The following is a 24590-nucleotide window of genomic DNA, read 5'->3' as shown; positions in this document are numbered from 1 at the left end:
CTTCGCAGTTGGGCCAGGTGATCGGCACAGGTGTGCAAATTGCAAAACTGTCGCTGGCGAAGAAATGAATACAAATATTTGCCTGTGGTGGCTTTGGGAGGCACATTTAGCCGCAGCATACAACATGCACATGCCTACACTGACTCATAGTGGATCTGGTTACTCCTGGTCACCTCTGACCCATTGCTACATGGTTTAGTGGAGCTATCTCAAGTCGTCACAGGCAGGGGGTATCTAAAAAAACTGTTGTGTACAGTAGTGGACTTTTGCTCGGGACCAAGCCCTAATGCGAGTAGCAACAAATCTTGAGTAATGGACGCCCCTTCGAAATTTTTTGAATTGCCTATATTACATGTTATTGTCTTTACAGTAGATATTAGACATGCTGTTTAAACGTCATTTGTCAGAATACCTGTAACATTGCAAAGATCCATGATGTAGACCTACCTCTACTTTTAACTCCTCTGTTGAACCTGAAGCTTTATTGGCAAAAAGTTTTCTTTAAAAACTGACTTGAAACTTTTGAATGGAATGTCAAATGACTCCCCAAGTATCTGACTTCTTCCTTCACACTGCTGTTTGCTGTCAAGCCTTACTGATCATCAGCTAACGGCTAATGCTTGTTACTCCTCTGCTAAGTAACTTGGTGTCTTTGAAGGAGTCGGGTGTTTGGATGGCATCCTAAGGTGTTACAGAAAACACACAAAAATATACTAATTGGTGTGTTTTTCAGCAAGTTGTTGCTGGCTATGTTGTACACTACAGGAAAATTAGTGAATGGATATTTGCGAATTGACAAAGATTTATTGTACAACATATAGTTCAGGATTCCATAAAATCTATAAGTCTGCATGTGTGCGCCTTCCCATACAAAAGTGCAAACACAGCAATAATCCACATGGGGACGTTACACCCCCTCATTAATTTCCACTTAGCGTTAAATGAGAGCAGATATGCTTCAGTGAACCTTTTGCCAGGAATAATGTGTCCTCACCTGCAAGATTGCATTATTAATTAGTTGCAATATTTGCCTTTGTGCATGTGAAACTTCTCACTTGCAATTTCAAGTCTCCTGATTTTTTTTTAACCTTTAGTGACCTTTTTATCTGTAAGATGATCAAATGGTCAATGATCAATCATGACATGATGATGTTTAATGGTATTTGGCACGACATTACTGATTCTGTGAACTAAAATCCTCCATCTTGTCTCCTGTCAGACCACCAGAAGCTGGAGCGTGAGGCTCGCATCTGCCGGCTGCTCAAACACCCCAACATCGGTGAGTCTGTTCCAGTGACTAGCATGCAGAATAGACGCCTTGCTTCTAATGGAGTTGCTAAAAGGGCAAGGAAGGAGGAAATGACTAAATCAATGCCATCTTTTTCATCGCGCTTGTCGCTCACTTCCTTGCCCCACTTTTTTTTTTTTTTTTTGGCCTCCTTTCCTGTTTACACACTCGCTCTATGGATTTTCACTCTTTCTCTTGGTTTTTTGACACATTTTGGCATGGGCTGTGTTGAAAGTTTGGACAAAAGAGGGCACAAGAAAGAGACAGATGGAGAGATGCGAGTTAGGAGAAGGAGACAGATGGAGGAAGGAGCAAGAAGATGGAGGAGGAGAAGGAATGAGCAGTCACTCTGGTTTCTTGCCGCGGGGCCAGCCGTCCTACTTGGCCATATTATACAAGTGATATTCTATTTTTTTTTTTTTTAATGTAGCGATAAGCCTTCAATGTGCTGACATGAGGGCTCCACTGTGTCTCGGGCTGGCTGTCTGATGGCTGTGTCACTTGAACGCCGTATAGTTCACACCATTTCAGTTTGGGCGGGTGTACAGACTTGCGTGGTGATAGGTGCGTCAGCTACGCGATAGCAACATAGTGAAAGAAGAGAAAGTTGATGATAAACACTGGGAGACATCTATTGTATCTTCTTGTAAATTAAAATTACAGAAATCTCACAACCTTTTATGCAAAAAAAAATATTTTTAGCCCTTGCTCTGTAGAAAAAGCAAATGAAAATGAAATTACTTTCCGCAGAAATAAATATAAAGACCATGTGGAAATAAATGCTTCCTCTTGGAAAATGTCACTTTAGTCAGAACATGTATGCAAACATATTCAGAAATTAACATTTTAAATGTGAACTAATTTAACATAATAAAATGTTCTGTCAAACTGGTTAATAAATTAGCGTAATGCTCTACCCCTCCTCCAGCTTCTACAGTATTTTCTCATCTAAAGTTGTACATGTGAGGTACAGTCACCTCAGCCAAATATTTGTGGCTTGGAAGCACAAGCGTCAGGTGAAATCTGGCCATGCAGGTGTGCCAAATATTGTGGCTCGTTTGTAATGTGTCATGAGCCCTCTTCCTGATTCATACATAAATGGTCCGGGGGATAATTTAAAGGGAAAATTGCCCAGTTTGATCATGCATTGTCAGGATGCAACCTACCATCATCATGACAGTGTGTCTGGACTTGGAACAAAATGGTGGCCAGTTAGCCACTCACCCGCTAGTGGTGCTGTCACATTAAAGAAATACTCAATGGGTCACAGCCATTTTTGAGGAAGGAAAAAGTAATTGTAAAAGCCACTTTCGTTTGAGGAGTGCCACCATAGAAGCCATGGAATATTCCGTCAATCTGTTCTATATATACTTGTCGTGCATCCAGAGAGAACCCATGCTAACATGTGAACCCAGAAGCTTGTGAGGGGGACCTGCTGACCTCTTGGATATGGAATGGACCAAAGACAACCACAAAGGAGTTAATTGGGTTCAAGGTTTTAGACATGCTGAATCAATATCCAGGCTTAAACCCGACAGAGAATGTGTTTAACTTTAGCATGTTGACAATTTGTTTAAAAAAAATAATAGAGGATTAAAAAGAAAGTATAAATCTTGATTGAAGGGTGTTTTGGCCAAAGCATGTTACAGACAGTTATGAACAAAGTTTTAAAAGTGCATAAATTGAGACGCTTCCTTTTGAAGTAGCAAATGAACTAATCCACAAGTGTGAACATAATCTCCCTCCTTGTGTCTTTCAGTGCGACTGCATGACAGCATTTCAGAGGAGGGTTTTCATTACCTTGTGTTTGACCTGTGAGTATGTTGTGAATACATGCACGCACACACACACGTTGACATTTTGTCCATGTGCGTGACTGTGGCTTGTTTGTGTATGCTAAGCATGCTGTCTCCCTGCTAACCTCCCCCCCTCCCAGGGTGACAGGAGGGGAGCTTTTTGAAGACATCGTAGCCAGAGAGTACTACAGTGAGGCCGACGCCAGGTATGCGCTTCATCAATGGTGTCATTTATATTTCATGCCCGCCTCTCTTTTATAAGCCCTGTAAATTCAACGCTGGCGTTCACAATGACTAATGAGGTGTTTCCGAGGCCGGTGTGAAACAACCCGTGCACACGTGGTGGTCGCCTTGAATATATTTTTCCATGTTTTCCTGCCATTTAGCTTGGCATTTAGCTTGCATCTTTCTCCCAAAGTTTCTTTCTTGGTGGTGTGCAGCCTAGAAAGTTAGGGTGGACAACCGGATTAGCGCTCATTGTGTCTTCCTGCACACCTTGGGGGTGGGGGGGTTGTAAAGAGACACTGAAAACCTCCTCTTGCACTCTTACATTTGAATTAGGCCTTAGCTACTCTTCTCCAGCGACCTTGCCGACGCTAACCTTTTGCAGAGACGTGACACAAACATGAGCCCGGAGCAAGGGGACTCGCCGAGGCCTGACACTGCACACTGCGCAGGACACTCATAATAAGGCGGTCGAGGCTGCTGGCCGGAGGGAACTTTTTTTTTTCTTTTTTTTTTGAACAGCACAAGAGCCAGCACGCTCACGAGGCCGAGTGCGAAAACGTGGACTAACGGCAGCTTGTGTGGACGCCCCCGTTTATTAAGATGGCTTCCCACACGCGTTCCTGGAGTATCGATTGTTTAAACTGCAGCGCCTGTGTTATGTCTCCGAGGGAGAACGCCTTGTTTGCTAAAGGCTCGTTATGCAACTTAGTGCAGAGTGCACTCTTCCTTCTTGTGTTTGGACATGATTTCATGTGCATTACCGTCGCCATTAACGTAGTGGCCCATTATGGCGCATCGTGCCATAGTTGTATGCGTTGCAAGCGAAGATTCCCACTCTTGAATTTCTTATGGTTAGGCAAACAAATGCAATGTAATGTAATGCATCTGTGATATAAGCATTTTATTTTTAATAGAATCTGACATGCCTATCCTTGCCTTTCCCCCCCTCCCCCCACAGTCATTGCATTAGTCAGATCTTGGAGAGTGTCAATCATATCCACCAGCATGATATTGTGCACAGAGACCTCAAGGTGAGTGGCTGCCCGTTTCCGTGACAACCGCACTCTCACACACGCACGCACACACACACACACCTCTGCTCGTGGCCATGGCAACACACAGATGGCTCCCGGTTGCTCCATTGCTCGCTTTCTATGGCTTGTCGCTTTCTATGGCTTTTTTTTTTTTTTTTTTTTTTGGGCCCTGCTTTTTTTCTTTCTTTCTTCTCGCATCCGCTGGTTCATCCTCCATATTTGCTCTCACAGATGATGAGTCATCGGCACGTGATCAGCGTTTGTGTGTGTGTCACCTATGGCAAGGGAAAAACAAGGACACACACACATTGCAGTGACGTGGGTGGGTGGTGGAGATATAGATGAACCTCTGAAGTTGCCAGGACAACTCATGTGACATCATGCCTCCTGTGGAGCGAGCGGGGGGGGGCTTATCTCTCCCACGTGCTGATTGACTTAAACCACGGCTCCTCATTTGCCTACTTTGAGGTGATGATGACAATGTGGCCTCGAAGAAGGATGGTAATAAAAGTAATTTGGATTTTATGTAGCATGTTCAAAAAAAAAAAAAAGTCAGAAGTTTTTTCTCCCCTTGTTGGAGTGTAACGTTATTATCTTGATGTGCTCTGCTTGTCTGATTTGTTGGCCTTTTATCTTGAGTGGGCTTTTACTGCAGGCCCTTTATGTCCTCCTGCCCAAACAACGGCTATTTAGAACGCTGCCACACTTGCCGCCTCTCGCTAAGTACACTTTCCATTTAGCATGCCGTCTGTGGCGCTGCCTAAATAACTCTCCGGTGGTTTCTATGGCGACGGGCTCACGTCCATATAAGGTGCTGCTGTTGCTGCTGTGGAGATTCTCAACCCACCCGTCCGCTTGCTCTCTCTATCTCTCTCTGCTTGCGCCCACCCACTTTCCCCTGCCATCACTGCGCGCTTTTGCACCTTTACCGCCCCCTTCACACACACATGCACACAAGAGACACATTGAATACATAAAAAATTTCTGAAAAATGACTTCAGCGGGAGAGAGGCTGTCACTAGCTGTCTCTCACAGTCTTGATCTTCTGTCCTGCATTCTGCTTCACCATGTGTGTATGTGTTTCCCAGCCTGAGAACCTGTTGCTGGCCAGTAAGATGAAGGGAGCTGCAGTGAAGCTGGCAGATTTCGGCCTGGCTATTGAGGTGCAGGGAGACCAGCAGGCTTGGTTTGGTGAGAAAGCACAAACACAGATGTCAGTCATTTAAAAAAACAAAACAAAAAAACATATATTCATTTATTTGTGTTCACTAACTTCCTGGCTACTCTACTTATCCTTTTAAGGAGAACAAAAATGGTTGTGCATACTAATCACTGCTTCTTGGTAACGCGGATAACAGAAACAAGCTTGCTCAGTATTGTTCAAAAGAGCACATTTTCATAAATGATTTAAATGGATGAATACTGGTTGAAGGTGTGTTCTACTCAAATGACATGCAAAGTATTCACAAATATGTATGTAAATCAAGGATCTTACACTTGAATTCAATGGTTGGCCCATTTATGCATACTTTTTTTTTTTTTTTTTTTTTAAATAGAGCAGTCGATATGTGAAATTTTGGGAAAATCTCAAACATTGCATCATAGTTATTGTTCATAAATGGACATTTTACATAGTTGCATTTGTATAATAAATTTAATGTACTACACAAGACATTTGTAGGCTGGCCAAGAGATGTAAATTTAATAAGGAGGCCATTTTCAATGATGTTGATGAACAACACACACTTAAAATAATGTTTAAAAATGCAACAAAAAACTGTGAGTGTAACATTTTGTGGAGACAGAGCCTCCATGCATGTTCTATGGACATGATGTGTGGATTGTGATGTCACAAATATGCAATATTGCCATAGGAGAGGGGAGGGGTTGAGGAGTTGGGAATAACTTGAGCCACAAACACAACAGATGGACCAACGTGGCATGTTTATTATTATCGGCGAATTTCTTCATTATCAGGTTTATCTGTATGATGTCAAATTGGTTGATAGTTGTCGATAATTATTGGCTGTTCTCTTTATTATTGGTCTTATCTGACTGGCTTATTTGATGGCAAATAGGTTGATAATTGCTGACAATTATTGGGCACCGGTATTATCGTGCATCCCTAAAATTTAGTTGATCCATTCAGGAATGTTTTTTTTTTTTTTGTTTAACCCTCTTGTCATGTTGTATGTGGAACTGAGCTATTTTGAAGTTGAAGAAAGTCAATTCAAACTAGTTTTTTGGTGTGCAAATTATTGTGCTTGGCTGAATTATTTCACGTAGTTGTTATGGTGATTAGTTGGGCAAGGTGAGTTGGTATTGGCATTGGGCTTAACACTTTTGGATACCCTGGGCTAAAATTCCCCAAGAACATGATTGCTGTTCCTGGGAAACAAACATAATAGGCAGTATCAATCAGTTTTTAAATGAAGATATGTGGGACTTTTTAATTATTATTTAGGTCAAAACGCAAATGTGGGCCCCGGTGGGCTTGTTGCATGTTTGGTTTAATCAAAACCAAAGAAAACTGGTGTGAATGTTGGTTTCTGTTTCTTCACACATGCACACCCTGTTTCCAGTTCATGTTTCGTTCACTGTCTTGGCGCAGGCTGAGCGGCGAGCATTTGGCTGACTTTTAAGCACAGGCCAGATGATTAACGGCCATTTGCTTGTGACTCCATGCCGTCATAATCTGGCCTTGCATTAGATTCTGGGAGGGTCAGTGGGGTCTGAACAACCCCCACCTCCACACAAGTACAGTAAAATAGCTTTGATGAGCAGGAAAACGATTGCTTAATTTTATTTTTATTTTTTCCCCATGGTGGGCAGGCTTTGCGGGCACGCCTGGTTATCTTTCTCCGGAAGTCCTTCGGAAGGACCCCTATGGCAAGCCTGTGGACATATGGGCTTGTGGTGAGTTGTCCTCCATGAGTAATAGTGATTAATTTTGCAGTGACAAGATGGTGTGGTTGCTCGGTTGATGCTAATCGGGACAGCATGATGGCATCACTAGTCTAACCTATGCTAGAATTTTTATAAAATTCCACCCAGCCACAATCCATGAGGGAATTGTCACTTTTAGTTACCATAAGAGATTTTTGGAGTAAATGGCTATTATTTATCATGGTACTCTTTCAGGGACTTATTGATCAGGTGTTAATGAAATGAACGTAATGCCTGTAACAGCGCTTTTCCCTATGTTCTCTGCCAGGTGTTATTCTCTATATATTGTTAGTTGGATATCCTCCATTCTGGGATGAGGATCAACACAAACTCTATCAGCAGATCAAAGCTGGGGCCTATGATGTAAGTGACTGTGTGTATGCGTGTCGGGGTGGGTGGGTGTGTGCGAAATGGGGGAGGCCTTGTATGGGTGCAGTGCAGGGCTTTGCTAAGCAGTTTTTGAACGTTTGATAGTGCCCAATTGCGAGGTGGTCCAATGGTATTGATCCAATCAGCCTCCCTGACGCATTGCAGAGCACGCATTGTGAGGGTGTGTGTGGTTAAAAAAAAAAAAAAGCATCCCCCAAAGCACGCACATTTGACATTTAGATTACAAAGTAACCTTGCCTGTTCATAATTAGCACCCCTGGTATATATTTTGTGTTTTTTAAGTGCAAAATCTTTTGGGTGGTTTAGCTCAGTCAATGTTAATGCCCTCACATGGGGCAAAGGAGATCCACTGTGCCTCCATGCACTTTCACAACACACATGCAGATGTTGTGCACCACCTCACCAGGTCCTGCATCTTAAAGGCACATGCTTGCACATGACTATACGTAGAATATTTTGCATACATTGATACGTTTGCAGTTTTTGTGTGAGTGTGTGTTCAAATACAGGAACATGTCCGAGCAGACATGAGTGACTACATGTCCTTCCTATTAGTTCCCCTCCCCTGAGTGGGACACAGTGACCCCCGAGGCCAAGAACCTTATCAATCAGATGTTGACCATCAACCCGGCCAAGAGAATCACTGCCGAGCAGGCTCTCAAGCACCCGTGGGTCTGCGTAAGTACCCCCCTCCCCCCACCCACACACCACTAAAAAAATATGAATGGGAACATAACCCAAGTTTTGCTATATTCAGACATTTTTAACGGCCTTGTTGCATGTGTTAATGTGTGAAGATGATATTTTTCTTTTCTTTTTCCCCCCCCTCTCCCCCACAATGCAGCACCGCTCCACAGTGGCATCCATGATGCACAGGCAGGAAACTGTCGAGTGTCTCCGCAAGTTTAACGCTCGTCGAAAACTCAAGGTACCAAGTGAAGCTTCAATTCCAATATTTTGTATTCTTTTTGATCCGGTGTGGGCAAAGCATGGCACACAACTTGTATAACAGAGTACAAATAGTGTGTTACTGCACTGATGTATAATATTCACATATCTGTACTTTATATTGTGATTTGTATTTCTGGCAAATTTCATATTAACTTTACTACATTTCCTCCATTAAATATATATTTTTACTCGCATACATTGTTGCTGCTCCAATGTGAGTGTTTTGTTAGCTGAACAAAATGTCTGACCAAAGCGGAAGAATAATCAAGCATGTGCTAGTGCGGCAGGGATCCAGTTATATGGTTGGTCATTAAAATGAGATATACTGTATACAATGAGAGATATTAAATGAAATGACACATTTGAACTTGTTTTCACCTCTTGTCTGAAGTACGTCCCATCTGTCCATTTTTAAAAAATTTGATGTTTTTTGCATCCCTGTTACAGACCCAATTGCACCTCACTTTTATGTTGCTTGTACGTACACACGTCTGAAATTTGGGGTAGAACTCCCAAAGTTCCCAATTCGACTCAACTAGATGTTGTTACACCACCGAGACGGCCTCGAACAACTCCTGTGTGTATAAAAGCATTTCAAACAGTCCTGCTATTCCCTTTGATCACATAAGTGAAAGAAAATGGATGTCTTGAGCCATTGAAAGTCGCATTTAGAAACAGAACACAGAGAGACAGACAAGAAAAAATTTACCTGATTTAATTTTTGTCCTCCCTTGCTTCTGCGTCCTCCTCTTCCTCCTCCTTGTCTTTTTGTTCTCATGCAGGGAGCCATCCTCACCACCATGCTGGTGTCCAGAAACTTCTCAGGTGGGTGTGCCCTTTGTCCTCGGCTCCCCACGCAGAACATGCAGAGCAAGGAGAGTTGGATAAAGTTGGAATCCTCTGCACCTCCCCTCCCTCCCTCCTTAACACACACATACACACGCACACTTTTTAAATAACACTAGTACAAAAACAAGTAGCAAACAAGCAATTTAAACTTAATTGTATCTGACATTGTGTTATTGACTGTTTGTGAATGTCACTTGTCTTTGTCTTTGCTAATATGTTTCTCCCTTTGTGTGTTTGTCTGTGAGAGAGAGAGAGAGTATGTGTGTCCCTGTTTTCTGCTGCCTGTGGAGCATTTGCATGTTTGCAAGATAGGCTAGGCTATTTTTTTTATTTATTTTTTTAAATGTTGGGGCAAGTGTAGCGTCGTAAAAACAAGGTTTGGATTTTTAATTTTTTTTTAACTTGCTGCTGAGAGTGACTTGTTTATGGGCCTTGCTACAAGGTTTTTATTTAGTTGTATTTTGTTTATTCCATAGGCAATAATTTTGACCCCAGACCTAGGAACCCATGGGGGGAGGGGGGCTGCAATCTTTATTATTTATTTATTTATTTATTTATTTATTTTTGCTGTCAGTCCACTTCTGTCAAGCTCCGGCAAAGTAGTTGGGCTTGAATTCGTGTGCCCCGTGGTTTTCTAGGCTCCCCCGTGGTCGAAAACTGCAATTTGCATAGCACCTCCCAACTGTAGCATTTCTCGTCCAATAGTGGGCCGGCAGCATACCAACTCTGCTGCTGCCGCCTCCTCCACTGCCTCACTGGCTCAGGAAGGTACGTCCCAGTAGACACGCCCATCCACTTCCTCTCTACACTCACTCAGACAGACACACATGCACACCTTTATTGTTTCTTTTGTTTGTATTGTTTATGGCGCTGAGAGGGGAGGCTTGTGCATGCGGCTTCACCCTCTACTGGCGTCGTCATGATCACACATCTGCATGTGCACATATTGAGCTCATCTACAAAGGGTGTCCACAGACCCCTCTATGTAATGCATAGAAAAATTAATTTGCATATGTACAGGTGCATCTCAAATAAATCGTTGGGAAACAATTCATTTTAGTTGTTTGATTAAATAAATTAAAGTAGTGTATCACAGCATATACGTTCACACAGTGAATCTTCCAGCATTTGATACTTTTATTTCCAAAATGCACTGCAAAAAAAAGTTGCTTTACGGAAAGTATTTTCCCGTGTTTAATGAATCTAGCTAACGTGTATTTATTTCCTCTTCTAATAGTTTAAAATGATTGTACCACACGCATAGTCCCAAAACACTTCAACATTTCATTTCATTTCCTAATAGCCAGGACATACCACCATCTTGTGACATCTTTGAGTACAAAATGTACACGAGTTTTTCTGTGAATGGTGTCATGTTTATTGTGCAGAAATAAACTTTTCTACAACATAATTTATAGGGATGCAACGATAACGGCAATATTGTGACATCGCGATATTAAAACTACCACAATATATCGTTGTCATGTCACGATATTAAAAGCAGCACATCTGTTTAAAAAAGTTGGATTGATTTCCATTTGTGCAGTCCTAGCACCCTCTGGTGGCTATTTTTTATTTATTTATTTATTTTAGTGCAGCTTCATTTTCACAAGGCATGTTTTGGCCCTTCTGTTTAAAATCCACGCTAATGGTCAGATAAAGGGGAACATAATATGCCTTGAACCGAGTCAATATGTGGAGGAACTCCAGTGTGTGCATATTAGCAAGAAAGTGCCTCGGTATTGAAGATTGTAGGTTGTTTAATGTTTATATGTTTATATGCATTGCTGTAATGTACAAAAGCACTATATATATATATATATATATATATATATATATATATATATATATATATATATATTTAGTATGGGTTAAATTTTTTTTACAATATTGTGACCCTTTTTTGTTTTGTATCGACAACTTCCCCACAACATCGTGATAATTATCGTATCGTGGCCTTCGTATCGTGATATCGTATTGTGATGTTTGGATATCGTTACATCCCTAAGAATTTATTGAGATGCACCTATATATATGTTGTATTATGATTCAGCCCATATGGCCTCGCTCCAAATGTCATATTTAATGAGTGGGGGGCCATTAAAAGTGATTTTCTTAAGCACGCAGATCTCCTCCTGTCCACAAACAAGTGCATGTCCAATTTGATTTAATACACAAAACCACATTTAATTTACATAGCTCACCTCCAGAGTAGTTTTTTTTTTTTTTTTTTTTTTTCTTTTCTTCTCCCTCTTTCTCACATCAACACCTCACCTCTCACTCTTGGCCTCCTCACCCCTTGCTCCTCCTTTGCCCACCAATTATGCCACGCTCATTCCATCTCCAAAGACGAGCCACATCTGACAAACTCCATCCCGACCTCTGGCTCATCCCTGTATGCCCTCTGAGCAGGTGCATGCATGAGAGGATGGGCTTGGGGTGGCAGGGGATGAGGAGGGGTGATGTATCCTGGGGGCGGGGAACTGACACTGCAGGGGGCTGGCAAGAGCTGGGTTGGCGTGCTGCCATCGTCGGACCTGGGTATCCTGGGGAGGGTTAATATGTGGATGGTGAGAAAGGGTGGAGGGGGAAGAGAGACTTAGATGGGAGACAGAAGGTGGGCTTCTGGATGATTCTCTCATCTCCCCTCCTCTCCTGTGATCTGTTTTAGTACTTGCACACATGCCTCCATGACGGAATGCTTCAATGTAGGGCTGAATGATAAAAGTTGTGATTCATTCCTGCCTTTTATGCCATTTTGATCTATGAATCTAGCATTTTTTCGAGTTCTATAGAGTAGTATTGTCAATAATTTTGGGGGGGTTGACCTCCCCTTTAAGTGCTTAAAACCAGCCGATGTAAGGATCTTATCCTGGATAGTAGCAATATCTGAAAATAGCGTTTTATTATACAGTATGGCAATCCTATTCCCAATACAGTGAATCTTTCAGCCCTACCGCACTCCAATGTGGAATATACAATGGCATAGATTCTCTTGAATTGGCAAGTACTAAAATCAGATGGGTCTCATCCCACTGGGTGGGAATGTCTGCTGAAGGTCGGCGATTCCGATGGTGGCTCCATTAGATTTGAGGGCAGGGCAGTGTAGAGCAAAGTGGGTTCTCTGTCACCCTTTTGTGCCACATGGGAGGGTCTGCTTTGCTCTTCACTGCGTGTGAAACAGAGTGAATATGAAGGCGGATTAAAACATGTGAAAAGGGAGGCAGGTGTTGCTTTGGGAATGCCTGAGTGGCGCGCTGAGATTCCGGCGGGTGCTTGTGGAGGTTTGATTGTCAGATGTGGAGCCCTTGAAAGGTTTGCAGGCTCCCTGGACCAAGTTGCCTGTTTTGTAAGTTTTTTTTTTTTTTCCCCTCCTCCGCTTCCTCAATATATAGTGTGACATGAGCTATTGCATTTCCTTCCCCACGGATGGTATCACTCATCACTGCAATATCACTGATACTGTAACTGTTTCCTTGCACACGTATTTGCAGACTGTGGTGCAGGGTGTGACAGCTTGAGCATCATGTTGCTTTTATTATTTATATAAGCCCCATTGCCATGCGAGTGTTTATTGTGCTCCATGCAGGAGTGTTTTGCCTTGCTGCCTCTTGCATGCCTGGTTACAAGCGCAGTGGAACCTCTAAACTCAAATGTAATCCGTTCAAGACGCTGGCAACTTCAGATTGATTGAAACGAATAATGGAAAATGAATTTGTTTCAAAATAACACCTTTATGACAGCTATTAACAATGTTTTTCACAAGGTGTTTTAATGTTTGGAAATGTCCTCGTTGTTAAAAAGAAGTTAACTAATGTCATCAAGGGATTTGGAGGTGAATTACTTCTCAGCGACCAATCACTTATCGTGTGGAAAATCGTTAATTCACTACCAAAAAATGTATCTGTTGATCCATTCTTGCCTGTGGCATATACTGACAGGCAGAACAATTAAATGTTTTCTATTAGATGCCCATTCACAAGTCAGATAAACCTGTGTATCCACCTGCTGCCATTCACACCACAGAATAGGATGACCGTGTTCCTCTTAACAGGCCCAAATTTTACATTGACTTCACCCATGCATTACTTTTGGGATGTTTGACGTTTAGTGGTTCCATGTATTTTATTGAATGTTCTCAGGAGGTGCCATCTATGCTGCTCTCTAAATCCATCCCTTCCACCCTCTGTTGCCGCCTTCTTAACTGTGGCTCACTTCCACAAAGTGTGGCGAGGCTGAAAGAAGGGGTGATTTTAGTCAGTGCATGAACATGGTTTAAGTATGGCGTGACACTCGTCATTAGGAATGTTTTTGTGGTTGTTGCATGGCAAGGTTGCGATTAGCGCTAGACTATTGGCTATTTTTTTAGAATCGATTAATCTATTGATTATTCAATTGATTAATTGACTAATAGGATTCATTTACAATTGTGCATTCAAGTGTATTATGAATTTCCCCCTGACTGCCGTTTACTAACCAGGGATTGGGGATTTAAAAAGAGTGAATTGCTGTTGCACTATGCTACTGGTTTGGTCGTTTTCTAAAGTAAAAAAATATGTTTGCAAACGTCTTAGATTAAACAGAAAATATGCTTAAATCAGAGGATTTGGACAATGTTTAATTACAAAATGGCTTATCAGTTAATTTTGACAGTTCTAGTTGCGATAAAGAGAAATTAAAAGCCTGTGTACCAGCAGCTAAGATTATAAAAGCATGACTTGACGTGTTTTTGCCACCGTTCAAATCTGTGCCTCTTATCTTTGTTCTCCTGTGTCTGACCCCCTCCCTCTCCCACTTCCCACTTTTTCCCACTGGAAGGTAAGAAACACAAGATATTTTTTTGCGCGTCATATGACTGTCGATTGAAAAGTGACCAGGGTCGTTTAAGATGAATCAATGAATATACATTAAGCCAGCTCACGGCTCTCCTTTTAGTTGTGCTGGGGTCCTTCCTTCCAGACAGGAAATGGATTCAGGAAGTTTACTTTGCGCTCAAGTTTCTTCTTGTATCCCCAAGTGATGGCGAATGGATTATGATTGGAACGGGTTTAGCAGAGGCTGCGAGCCAACTGAAGAAAAAGAAAAAAATACTGAGCCGACATGTTTTGTAGGTTTCACATGGGTGACATCATCTTGACGTTTGCTGCCTTTGCATTTTACCACCGTAAGAGCTGACCGTTCAAGTCATCAAAATGTGAAATTCAATTTCCTGCCCATTTCTCTCCCTTTCTGTCCTCCTCTTTTCCCCCTTTTTCTCCTTTTCACAGCATGCAAAAGTTTACTCAACAAGAAATCTGACTCTGCTAAGGTAAGGTTGCTTCATCACCGTGACGCAATGCCTTCCCCATGCACCCCCTTTTTTCCCTTTGAATTATTTTCATTAAGCTGATAGTTCCTGTTCCTCTTTATCGGTCATGTCCACTTGTTTTAAGTGGACTCTTTTGAGAAATCTTTTATGTCCCGAGACGGGATTTATTTTGTTCCACCCCCACCCCCTTGATGTAACAATCAGTCTATGATACCTTAGATTTCATATCTTTTTCTTTTCTTTTTTTTTTTGCACCTTTTTCACTAATCTCTTTTCCACAAAATCCATCTTTCTCCGCTATTAAGCATCATTGCCTCCTCCTGCCGACTGCTCTGCTTCCTACTCCTGCCCCAGGGGTCTCTGTGCAGTTAAGTGGTAGAGGCATAGAGAGTTATTGAGGCAGTAAAAAAGGATGATCTAAAGGCCATTTTGTGGCACTCACCCTCTCATTTGCCCTGTTAGCTCTCAACAGCTTGTGAGCCTTGACTAACATTAGCCCCATTTCCTAAAAGACGTCTGATCCTAATCTGTGTGTGTGTTCACTCTGAGTGTTTGCGTTCTTGTCCCAGCCTTCCACCAACAACAGTAAGAACAGTATAGTGAGTGCCATCAATGCCCTGAAAGACAGCAACATGGCAACCAATGCCCAAATGGTACAGTAGGCCCGTCGCAGTGTTGTTGGTCCCTGCATTTTAACGTTTCCCCCAATATCTGAGTAGTTGTTTGTAGCTCCATCATCGTGTTGTGAGTCATTGTTGTCCTTGTTCATTTGTCATTCAGAAAGTGTTCCACTCATCCCCCGTAGACTCCCCAATGAGGTGTACATGTGCTTCCAGAATTCACAATAAAGTTCTAGGCACCACAACTTTTTTTAGTGAGTCTCTTTCACAAAGTCAAGCGCACCAACGTTTATGATGAATTGAAGTGTCTTTTTAATGTTAGGTGGGGACCAGCAAGAAAGGGGGAGGACCAAAGCTGGGAAAGGCCTCTACCAGCCAACAATAAGGGGCGGGAACAAAAAGAGGACTGAAAATTGAAAGGGAGTTGATGAGTATATGCATATGACTTGAGGCAAACTTCTGAGTAAGCCTTGGTAGTCACTCTTGAAATCTGATGAGTGGGAACTTGGAAGTGGCTGGGGGCTGGAGGTAAGAAGGGACTTGGTTAGCATCTTCGCCTAACCTGGATTTCCTGTTGAAATATTTGTCAACTCATCCAGAAGGAAGAGTATTTGTGACCCATTACTTTCTTTCCATTATGGGACACTGATGACATTTAAATGTCAGGATGCACATGTCCACCTCGCTATGATGTTAAAGGAGCAAGATCCCCAAGATGTGTCAGTACAGAACTGTTTGTAGTCTGGGTTCAACTTGCCCTGCCTGCTGATTTTAATTTTACATTGTCGCCCTGATCTGTATTGTGTCCTGCTTGGATAGTTGACTACCATCCGCTAACTTCCCTGTTCCTGTGCTTGAGTAGTTTTCGGCCTCCCAGTAACCTGACTGAACAGCTTCTTTTTTTTTTTAAATTGTGTGTTAGGAATCTCAAAGCACGGTGGTGCACAACCCTCCCGATGGCGTCAAGGTGAGAATTGCCTCTTCTCACCTGTCAGCAGCTGTTGTAATATCTGTACCTTTTCTGTTGTAATTGCTACTGCAGGGATCAACGGAGAGCAACGCCACCAATGATGAGGAAGAAATGAAAGGTAGGCAAGGCACACCTGCTTTGCCTTTGAATGTTTTGATTTGCTCTCATATCCAGTGTGGAGTGGTCATTTGGGCTGCAGGTGTGCCGAGACATGTTGTTGACTGTGTGTTTGTACATGTATGTCTGGCTGCATTGTGTGTATGTACGCACCTGTGCGTGTGTTCTAGCGGACAGTTCAGCGCTGAGTCAGAACAGCGCCACCGAGGAGATGCCCCCACTTCTGCCCTCATGTCAAAGCTCACCTGCCAGTAAGTTTGCATTAAAACAGGAAGCTTTGCGGTGGAGCTAACAAGCAAGCCCCCCTTCAACTTCTAAACCTCCCACCTGTACACCCTCACTACCTCCTTAAAATTCCCACCTTAGCGTTCTCTGGTCACCAGCAGTGATGTCTTGCACATTCACTCACTCTCACCCACCAAGCCATGGGTTCCCACTGTTTTTGGTGCTTTTATACATTTTATGTGTAGCAAATAAAATGTTGTTCACAGGGTTCCCATAGCTGCTTAAAAATGTTAATTTTCAGGGTGACATGCTTTAAAGCACTGATGCTTTGTTTGCAGTGTAGCAATATAAAGTAAAACATAAACCTGTGCATGGTGGTTGAGTGGTTAGCACGTCCGCCTCCCAGTACTGAGGACGCAAGATCGAGTCCGAGCTCCGGCCTTCCTGGGTGGAGTTTGCATGTTCTCCCCGTGCCTGCGTGGGTCTTCTCCGGGTACTCCGGTCTCCTCCCACATTCCAAAAACATGCATGGCAGGTTAATTGGGCGCTCCGAATTGTCCCTAGTTGTGCTTGCGTCTGCGTGTGTGTGTGTGTGTGTGTGTGTGTGTGGATTGTTGTTCGTGTGCCCTGCGATTGGCTGGCAACCAGTTCAGGTTGTACCCCGCCTACTGCCCGAAGTCAGCTGGGATAGGCTCCAGCACCCCCGTGGCCCTTGTGAGGAGCAAGCAGTTAAGAAAATGGATGGATAAACCTGTGCATAAGATTGTTTTCCTTCTATTGTGGTCCATTCGAAACGTGAAATGGTGTCTTTAGTTTGGTTTTACAGTACAATCTTTTTTTTTCCTTTTTTTTTTGGGCCTTGTTCTTGTGTTTAGAGATGGAACACATAAACGAACTGAATGCTCAGATGCCAAATTGAACATAAAAAAGAATGCTAAGACCCCAACTTGTGTTGAGACCCTGAGTCTAGACTACTGAGTACTCTCAGCTGTGACATATATTCTGACAACAAAGCAATTGAGCCACTGTGGGAACCCTGAAGTGTGTTTGTTGTGCGGTCACTGCATTTTCGCCTCTTGTCCCTAATGTGACAGTTCCAGATGGACGGTGGTCTTTCTCCCCTTGCACCTTTGTGCCTGGGAACGTTTTGACACCCACTTTTTCTGCTACTCTGTTAATGTGTGCTCACTTTATATATTTGTATTTTTTAAGGCAGACAGTTTAGGCCCATGGCATACTAGAAATGTTTTGTTTGTATGGTTGGTAGGCGGATATCATATCTCATTCATAACTGTTATTTGTCTTCTAAACCTGTGTTCATCCCTATCAAAGCTGACTTTGGGTGAGAAGTGGGGTATACTATGACTGGTTGCCAGCAAGTTGCATAAAATATATCTTGACACACCATTCACACTAACACTTTGGGGTGATTTAGCATCTGAGGAGTCCAGTTGAGATTCAAATGCAGAACTTTAGACTGTGAGGCAAATTTGCAAATCACCATTCCAGCCTCATAACCACACCATAGGCTAATTTTAAAAATTTAACTGCTACTACTCCATAGCTTCCCCTTGGTATTACAGCAATGGCTTTACACTTGTGGTTTTTAGCGCCACCTGCTGAATTGGTATGCACTGCACTGCCTGTCTGTGTGGTTGTATTATTTTAGGTTGTAGCTTTAATCTTGTCATTCATCTCTATTGTATTCTAAGAGCTCCCTTCTAGTCATTTCCCCCTTCTTGTCAGAAACACCTGCACAATTGATTCCCCTTAAAGGAGTCCTCTTATCCATGGGCAATGTTGCCTTGTCTTTTCTCCTCAGAGGACATGGTTTTCTTGTCACAAGTATTGAGAGGCAAGTGTGCAGGGCCAGTAGTCACATGACTTGCACAATGTCATAATCAGAGATGCACTCATCCTGCTGTCAGCTTGCCTCTTGCCCCCCCGCCCCCACTTCCCCGTGAATCTTATCATTTGTTCTTTCAATTGGCAAACGATTGAGTGTTTTTTTTTCTAAATCTAATGTACAAATGAAAGATTAATGTCAAAATTAACTTTAATATCATACACAATTTTTTTCATTACCATTTGAAAATGGAAAGAACAAAGGATTTTCCTGTGCACCTACTTGTTTCTGACCCATCTTTGTTTTGCTTTAAATTGCATGAGAGGGGCATTTGATGTTTTCCACGGTCTCTTGTCAGTGTCTGTCCTTCCATGCATGTGTGGGCGTTGATCATCCATTGTTTGTTTCAGTACTGCCGCATGATGTAAAGCGCATGGCTTGGAACAGCACGGGCAACAGTGATTCTGAACTGTCCTCCGCGCCCACTGCTGTCAACACCACCACTGCTCCAGCAGGGGGCGACAACTCTGTTGCTGCTAAGAGCAACGGAAAGCAGAGTAAGATTGTATTGGCCACTAACTGAACTACATCCTGTCTGCTTGCCCACCCCTACTAACTTCACCCCTTGCTGGCTACTGTGATGTTTACCACTACTTCATGCTTTGAAATAACTAAGCGTTTTTATGGCAGTGGAGTGAAAACCATACTTAGAAATGGTAACCTTGGTTAGACACTCCACCTTCAAATAGCAAACCAGGTTTGGATCATCCATCAAATAGGAGAAAGGTTGGTAGATTGATTTCAGTGATAACAGCAGTAGGCCAAAGAGTGGGGAATGCTACTTGTTGTCAGACTTCTAAATACCTCCAAATGTGGGCCATCTAGTACTAGAGTGCCCTGCCCTGGGGAGGAACATGAAAAACAAGTGCAGTGTGAAATACCTTAACTCGGGCTTGAAACCATATTTTAAAAATGCTAATCCAGCAAGCTTGCGAGTCTAATTTGAGATAAAAAAAATTATTGCTAAATGCGAATAGAAACCGTACTTTGGAAAAAAAAAGACATTTTAAACCAGGTTTAAACACGTACTTTGAAACCCTAACTTCAATCCAGGCTTGCAACTATAATTTGAAACTGAACACTGGCTTGAAACCAAAATTGAATCCACAGCCCTTGTTTGAAACGCTAACTCAGGCTTTACACCTTTATCGAAAGTAATAAATTGTTTGCACAACTTGACCTTGTATTAGTTGAATCCTTCATTTGATAGCCTAAAACCCAGGTTTGAAGTCCTTGAAACCTTTTCTGAGAACTGGTCCTATGAAGTTTGATGTGCACTATTGTCAGTTTATTTGTAGGAACACTGAAGCTTGTTGTCTAACTTCAGATTGATTAATTCAATAATTGATGAGGAGTGCCCAAATCTTTTGTCCATCCTCCAGTTGAGTTGTGATGCATGGTGGTGCGCCCAGTATCAGTGGTGCTCAGTTGGAGGCCTGCTGACAATCAACAGATGAGAGAGTGCTTGTGATGAGTAGCAACTCTGTTAGCATTTGTAACCTGGTCTATGTCCACCCCTCCCCCCTCTGCTTTGTCCTCAGCTCGCAAGCAGGAGATCATCAAGATCACCGAGCAGCTGATTGAAGCCATCAACAATGGTGACTTTGATGCCTACACGTGAGTGACCGCATGTTGAGGAAGCTTTACTTCTTACCATTTCTTGATTCTTACTCTTCTTTGCATTGTTTCTGTCACCCCGGCAGGAGGATTTGTGATCCCGGTCTCACATCCTTTGAACCTGAGGCTCTGGGAAACCTGGTGGAGGGCATGGACTTTCATAAGTTCTACTTTGAAAACTGTGCGGGCACATGCATGAGCTCAAAACCATTTTGTGAAAGTACCCTAGAAACCTGGTTTGAAACCTGTGTGTTTGATTCCCATGTGTCTGCATGGGCGCAGTGCTGAGCAAGAACAACAAGCCGGTGCATACCACCCTGCTCAACCCGCACGTGCACTTGATTGGTGAGGACGCGGCCTGCATTGCCTACATCCGCCTCACGCAGTTTGTGGATTTGGGTGGACGCCCGCGCTCCAGCCAGTCTGAGGAGACCCGTGTGTGGCACCGCCGTGATGGCAAGTGGCTCAATGTTCATTTCCACTGCTCGGGAGCGCCCGCTGCGCCACTACAGTGATCAGGTATGATATGGCGTACCTTAACTATACTTAGACTTGCTGTTCTTGAAAGGCTATTAAGCCCAAAATGTCAACGTTTAAAAAGTTCTCATTTTAAGCCCTCATGTGCATTGCGACTCATTTTTACTTGAAACATTAACCTTCGTTTTTAAATACTAATACTGACCTAACCTTAGCAGCCTAGAAACTTGAATTTGAACCAAACTTTGAAATCATAGCCTTGATTTGAAACAATAGTTTGCATTTATACTCCTTGTTTGAAATGTTAAGTCTGGGCAAAACCATAAACCTGACTCGAAATCCTAATTTGTAACTGTAATCCATTTTTTGGAATGCTAAATCTGATTTGAAACCCGACTTTGAATACTTGATTTGAAACTACAACTTTCATTTGTAACCCTAAGCCTGGTTTGAAACCCCCAACTGTGTCTTCACATCCTTGTTTCCCTAAACCGTGATTGATTTTAAATCCTTTGCTGTAATCACCAACTTGGTTGAATGGTCTAAACCCTTAGTCCTTGTTTTGAAGCCCAAACTGTCACATTTTGGTGCTTTTTATTGTTTTTCTTTTTTATTTTTGAAGAGTAGGAATTGATGTTGTGTCCTGCTGTTGTTTCTCCCCTCAGTGGTCCTGAGCCTCCACTGTGCTGATGGAGGTGTTTCGGGGGGGAAGTTTTTTTTTTCCGGTGAGTGGGCTTGGGGGCCCTGACTTCCCCCCCCCCTGCGTGGATCAGGTTGTGCCAGGAGCTTGGCTGGGCCAGACGCCATCCTTCTCTGTGACCACCAACTGAACCACCATGTTTTCTCCTTTGACCCCGTGGGGAGGGAGGGGGGGTGCTGGCCGAGCACAAGACAATGCCCAGCCTCCTCTGCTGCCTGCCCGCTGCCCACTCACCCCCACGTGGGATGTGATGCATGCATCTTGGTGCCCGCCTGAGTGCGAAGGGTGCGTCTTTGCCCTCCTGCGACTCCCCTCGGCGGCCGTGTTTGTTATGCTGGATCAGGTGCCGTGCGGGAGGAGGCGACTTGCACTTGTGACAGTTTGAGTATGAGCTATGAATATACTGTGTAAATTATGACTTAGATGTTCCAGAAAACCACCAAAACCCCAGCAAGCATTTACCTTGGCTGTGTGATGAGGGAGGAGTGGAGGCGCTGGCTTTTGTTGCGGCATGAAAAGTGCTAGTGAGCGGCAAGTTTACGCAAGCAAGAGGATGGGGGAGTGTGCGGATCAGTCTGAGTGGGTCGCTGTGAGAACTTGATATCATGAAGCACCAAAGTGTAGAACTTTAGGCTTTTTATGTGTCTTGCCTGCTTTCCCCCCCCACACACACACATTTTTGGAAGGCCGATTGAAGCTTGAGTTGAGTATTTAGCGTCCTGTGATGAGCCTTTACCTTTTTTTTTTTTTTTTTTTTTTTTGGGGTCCGGCTGGCTACTTTTTTTCTTTTTCTTTTTTTTTAATAAAGAGCTTTTTAGAAGGGACTACTTTTTTTTTTTTTTTTTTTTTTTTTTTACAAAGAGCTTTTTAGAAGGGAAAAGATTAGGAAGAGGGATTTTTTTTTAAATTAAGTTTTAAAATGTTTCCTGTGCATGTCCTGTCTTGTCTGTGTGCAGCAGTTGGGGGTGATGTGGCGGGGCAAGGATGCTTATGAGAGGGTGTTTGTGGGGCTGCCCCATGTGAGGTGATTTGCATGTTGCGCCCTGGCTGCCTTGGCCTTGTCCGTATGTCTGTTCTGTTGGGGCCTGGTTTGTTCCTTCTCACTGTGCAAACAGTGTGTGTATACATGTATGTAGGAATGTGTATCATATGTATATGCATCCTGTGCACTTCAACTGCTCCTTTGAGGCAGTTGACTGGTTTCATTTATCTTTTAAGTTTTGCCCCCCCACCCCCACCCACCCACCACCACCACTTTTCAAAAGTCATAACATGCACGTCTGGTGCTGTGTAAGATGTCCACCCCATGATTTGTGATCTGTACCCATCCTATTGTGTAGTGTGAGCCACACTGCCACAGTGTTGTGAATTGAGCTCTTTCCACAATGTTGTAATCTGCACCCATTCCTCTATCTTGTGCGAGTTGTACCATCTCACACTGTTGTGATTCACCACCTGTCCAATTATGCTTTGATCTGTAGCCACCCCAAACCATTGTGAGGTCCAAACTGTCTCACAATGTTGTGATCCCCATCCGTCCCACAATGCTGTGCGATCTACACTATAACAATGTTGTGTGGTATGTAAAATCCCATAATGTTGTATAATGACCAACCCTCCTACATTGCTGTGATTTAGACCTATCCCACTGTCATCTGTATCTCACCCACAATGTTATGTGGTTTGCAGCGCCTTACAGCGCTGCATGTATTTTCCTGTCACATGATTTTTGTGGTCACCACCCACCAATGTTGTGACCCCCACACACCTGACTATAGGTCTCCAATCTGGCTTAAATTGTTTGGGATGCAAACTGGCCCAAAACTTAATCCACACACATACTCAACAATGTTTTATGTGTTACTGCCCCACAGTGTTGTTATCTGGCCCAAAGCATTGCGGTTGACACTGCCTCATTATGTTTGTGTGATCTGCATTCACCCCACAATGTTGTGTGATCTTGTCAATTTAGTACCTGCACCTTTGATGTTGCCACCATTTCTTTTGGAAAGTATTTGGTGTCAGCTGTCAACCTTTAGTTGTTTTTTTGTTGTTGTTGTTTTTTTTTCTGCTAAGTTGCCAAGCTGGAGTTCTGCACACGGCTTGCAGGAAGTAAGGCAAGGAAGCGAATGTGACACATGCATGGATCTGATTATGATTGCGACCTAGAATCCACCAGCTGGTGGTTTTCAAAAAGTTGTGGTTGCTCTGTTCTGGAGGGCCTTAGGGGGGATTTTTATCTAAAAGACGGTTAGTGAGCAGGAGCACTAGTTATTATGCATGTTTCAGTTACGCATTTCTACAATGTACCTACCTGAATGAGGATGGAGCTCTGCTAGTGTTAATATTATGGCGATGACAATACTTGCATCTTTAGAGGTTTCCTCCATTTTGAATATGACCAGGTGACATGAAAAATGAACCTTTTTTTTGCAACCAAGAAGGGCGGAAAAAGGATGTTGGAGCTGATGCTCGCTATGAGGCCCTTGATGTTCTTTCCCCCTGCGTTGTTTATGGTGTGATATTTGGGCTGCGCTTTTTTCCCCCTCCTCTTCCCCCAACATCTTTTCCTGACCTTGACAAGCCTTCACATGGACGCTGGAGTTTTAGTTTTATTTTTTTTTGTTGCATGATCACAATGTACAATGAAATAACCATTTGAATTGACAACTATAAAGTGTTTGTCTGAGTGTTAGTTGGTCTTCATCCTTAGCTTTGTTATTCCTCAGACTTGGATCTTGAAAGTATTTAATAAAAATACTATTTCAGCACCCTGCTCCAGACCTGTCCTCATCATTTGCCCTGCCTTTTCATTCATATTTTTACAAGCTAACTGATGCAGCTCTACTTGCTTTTTGGCTTGTTAAGCGATAGGGATTTCATTGCTGAGATCCAGCACAAAATGTCTGACTTTTGAGAGTGTCACACAGGTCAACAACCAGATTCAAACCATGTAATATGATGTGGACTAGCTAACCATAATGTTGCAATGCTGCTGCAGTGAGAAAACTATTCACATTAAAGTGGTTACCATTGTTATAAATTTTGAAAGATGTTGGAACATTAAAAAAAAAAGGCAAATTAGCACCTATTTTAGATCAATGTGACACATGCAACCTTACAACAAAGTACAAATTGCTCACTTGAGCAATGCAGTGGTGTCGTTGA

The 24590-nt window shown here is 42.9% G+C and overlaps 1 protein-coding gene across 12 annotated transcripts in view; it reads left to right on the top strand.

The window, feature by feature from the left end:
• LOC144005281 (calcium/calmodulin-dependent protein kinase type II subunit gamma) overlaps positions 1-24198 on the top strand; it is a 33771-nt gene extending 9573 nt beyond the window's left edge. Inside the window, exons 3-23 of one of the 12 annotated variants that reach the window (XM_077503368.1) lie at positions 1220-1279; positions 3048-3102; positions 3225-3290; positions 4271-4343; positions 5435-5537; positions 7179-7262; positions 7561-7655; positions 8238-8360; positions 8527-8610; positions 9416-9458; positions 10188-10250; positions 14750-14790; positions 15360-15443; positions 16333-16377; positions 16453-16498; positions 16668-16748; positions 18979-19125; positions 20170-20245; positions 20332-20426; positions 20528-20764; positions 21388-24198. In XM_077503368.1, the coding sequence (XP_077359494.1) occupies positions 1220-1279; positions 3048-3102; positions 3225-3290; positions 4271-4343; positions 5435-5537; positions 7179-7262; positions 7561-7655; positions 8238-8360; positions 8527-8610; positions 9416-9458; positions 10188-10250; positions 14750-14790; positions 15360-15443; positions 16333-16377; positions 16453-16498; positions 16668-16748; positions 18979-19125; positions 20170-20245; positions 20332-20426; positions 20528-20760 (1697 nt within the window). In that variant the 3' untranslated portion in view covers positions 20761-20764; positions 21388-24198. The remainder of the gene's footprint in view (positions 1-1219; positions 1280-3047; positions 3103-3224; positions 3291-4270; positions 4344-5434; positions 5538-7178; positions 7263-7560; positions 7656-8237; positions 8361-8526; positions 8611-9415; positions 9459-10187; positions 10251-14749; positions 14791-15359; positions 15444-16332; positions 16378-16452; positions 16499-16667; positions 16749-18978; positions 19126-20169; positions 20246-20331; positions 20427-20527; positions 20765-21387) is intronic. The other 11 variants (XM_077503369.1, XM_077503371.1, XM_077503370.1 and 8 more) reach the window with 11 other exon arrangements.
• The last annotated feature ends 392 nt before the right edge of the window (positions 24199-24590 follow it).

Source organism: Festucalex cinctus, chromosome 17, assembly GCF_051991245.1.
Source record: "Festucalex cinctus isolate MCC-2025b chromosome 17, RoL_Fcin_1.0, whole genome shotgun sequence".
Taxonomy (NCBI): Eukaryota; Metazoa; Chordata; class Actinopteri; order Syngnathiformes; family Syngnathidae; genus Festucalex; species Festucalex cinctus.
This window is presented reverse-complemented; position numbering and strand designations above follow the sequence as displayed.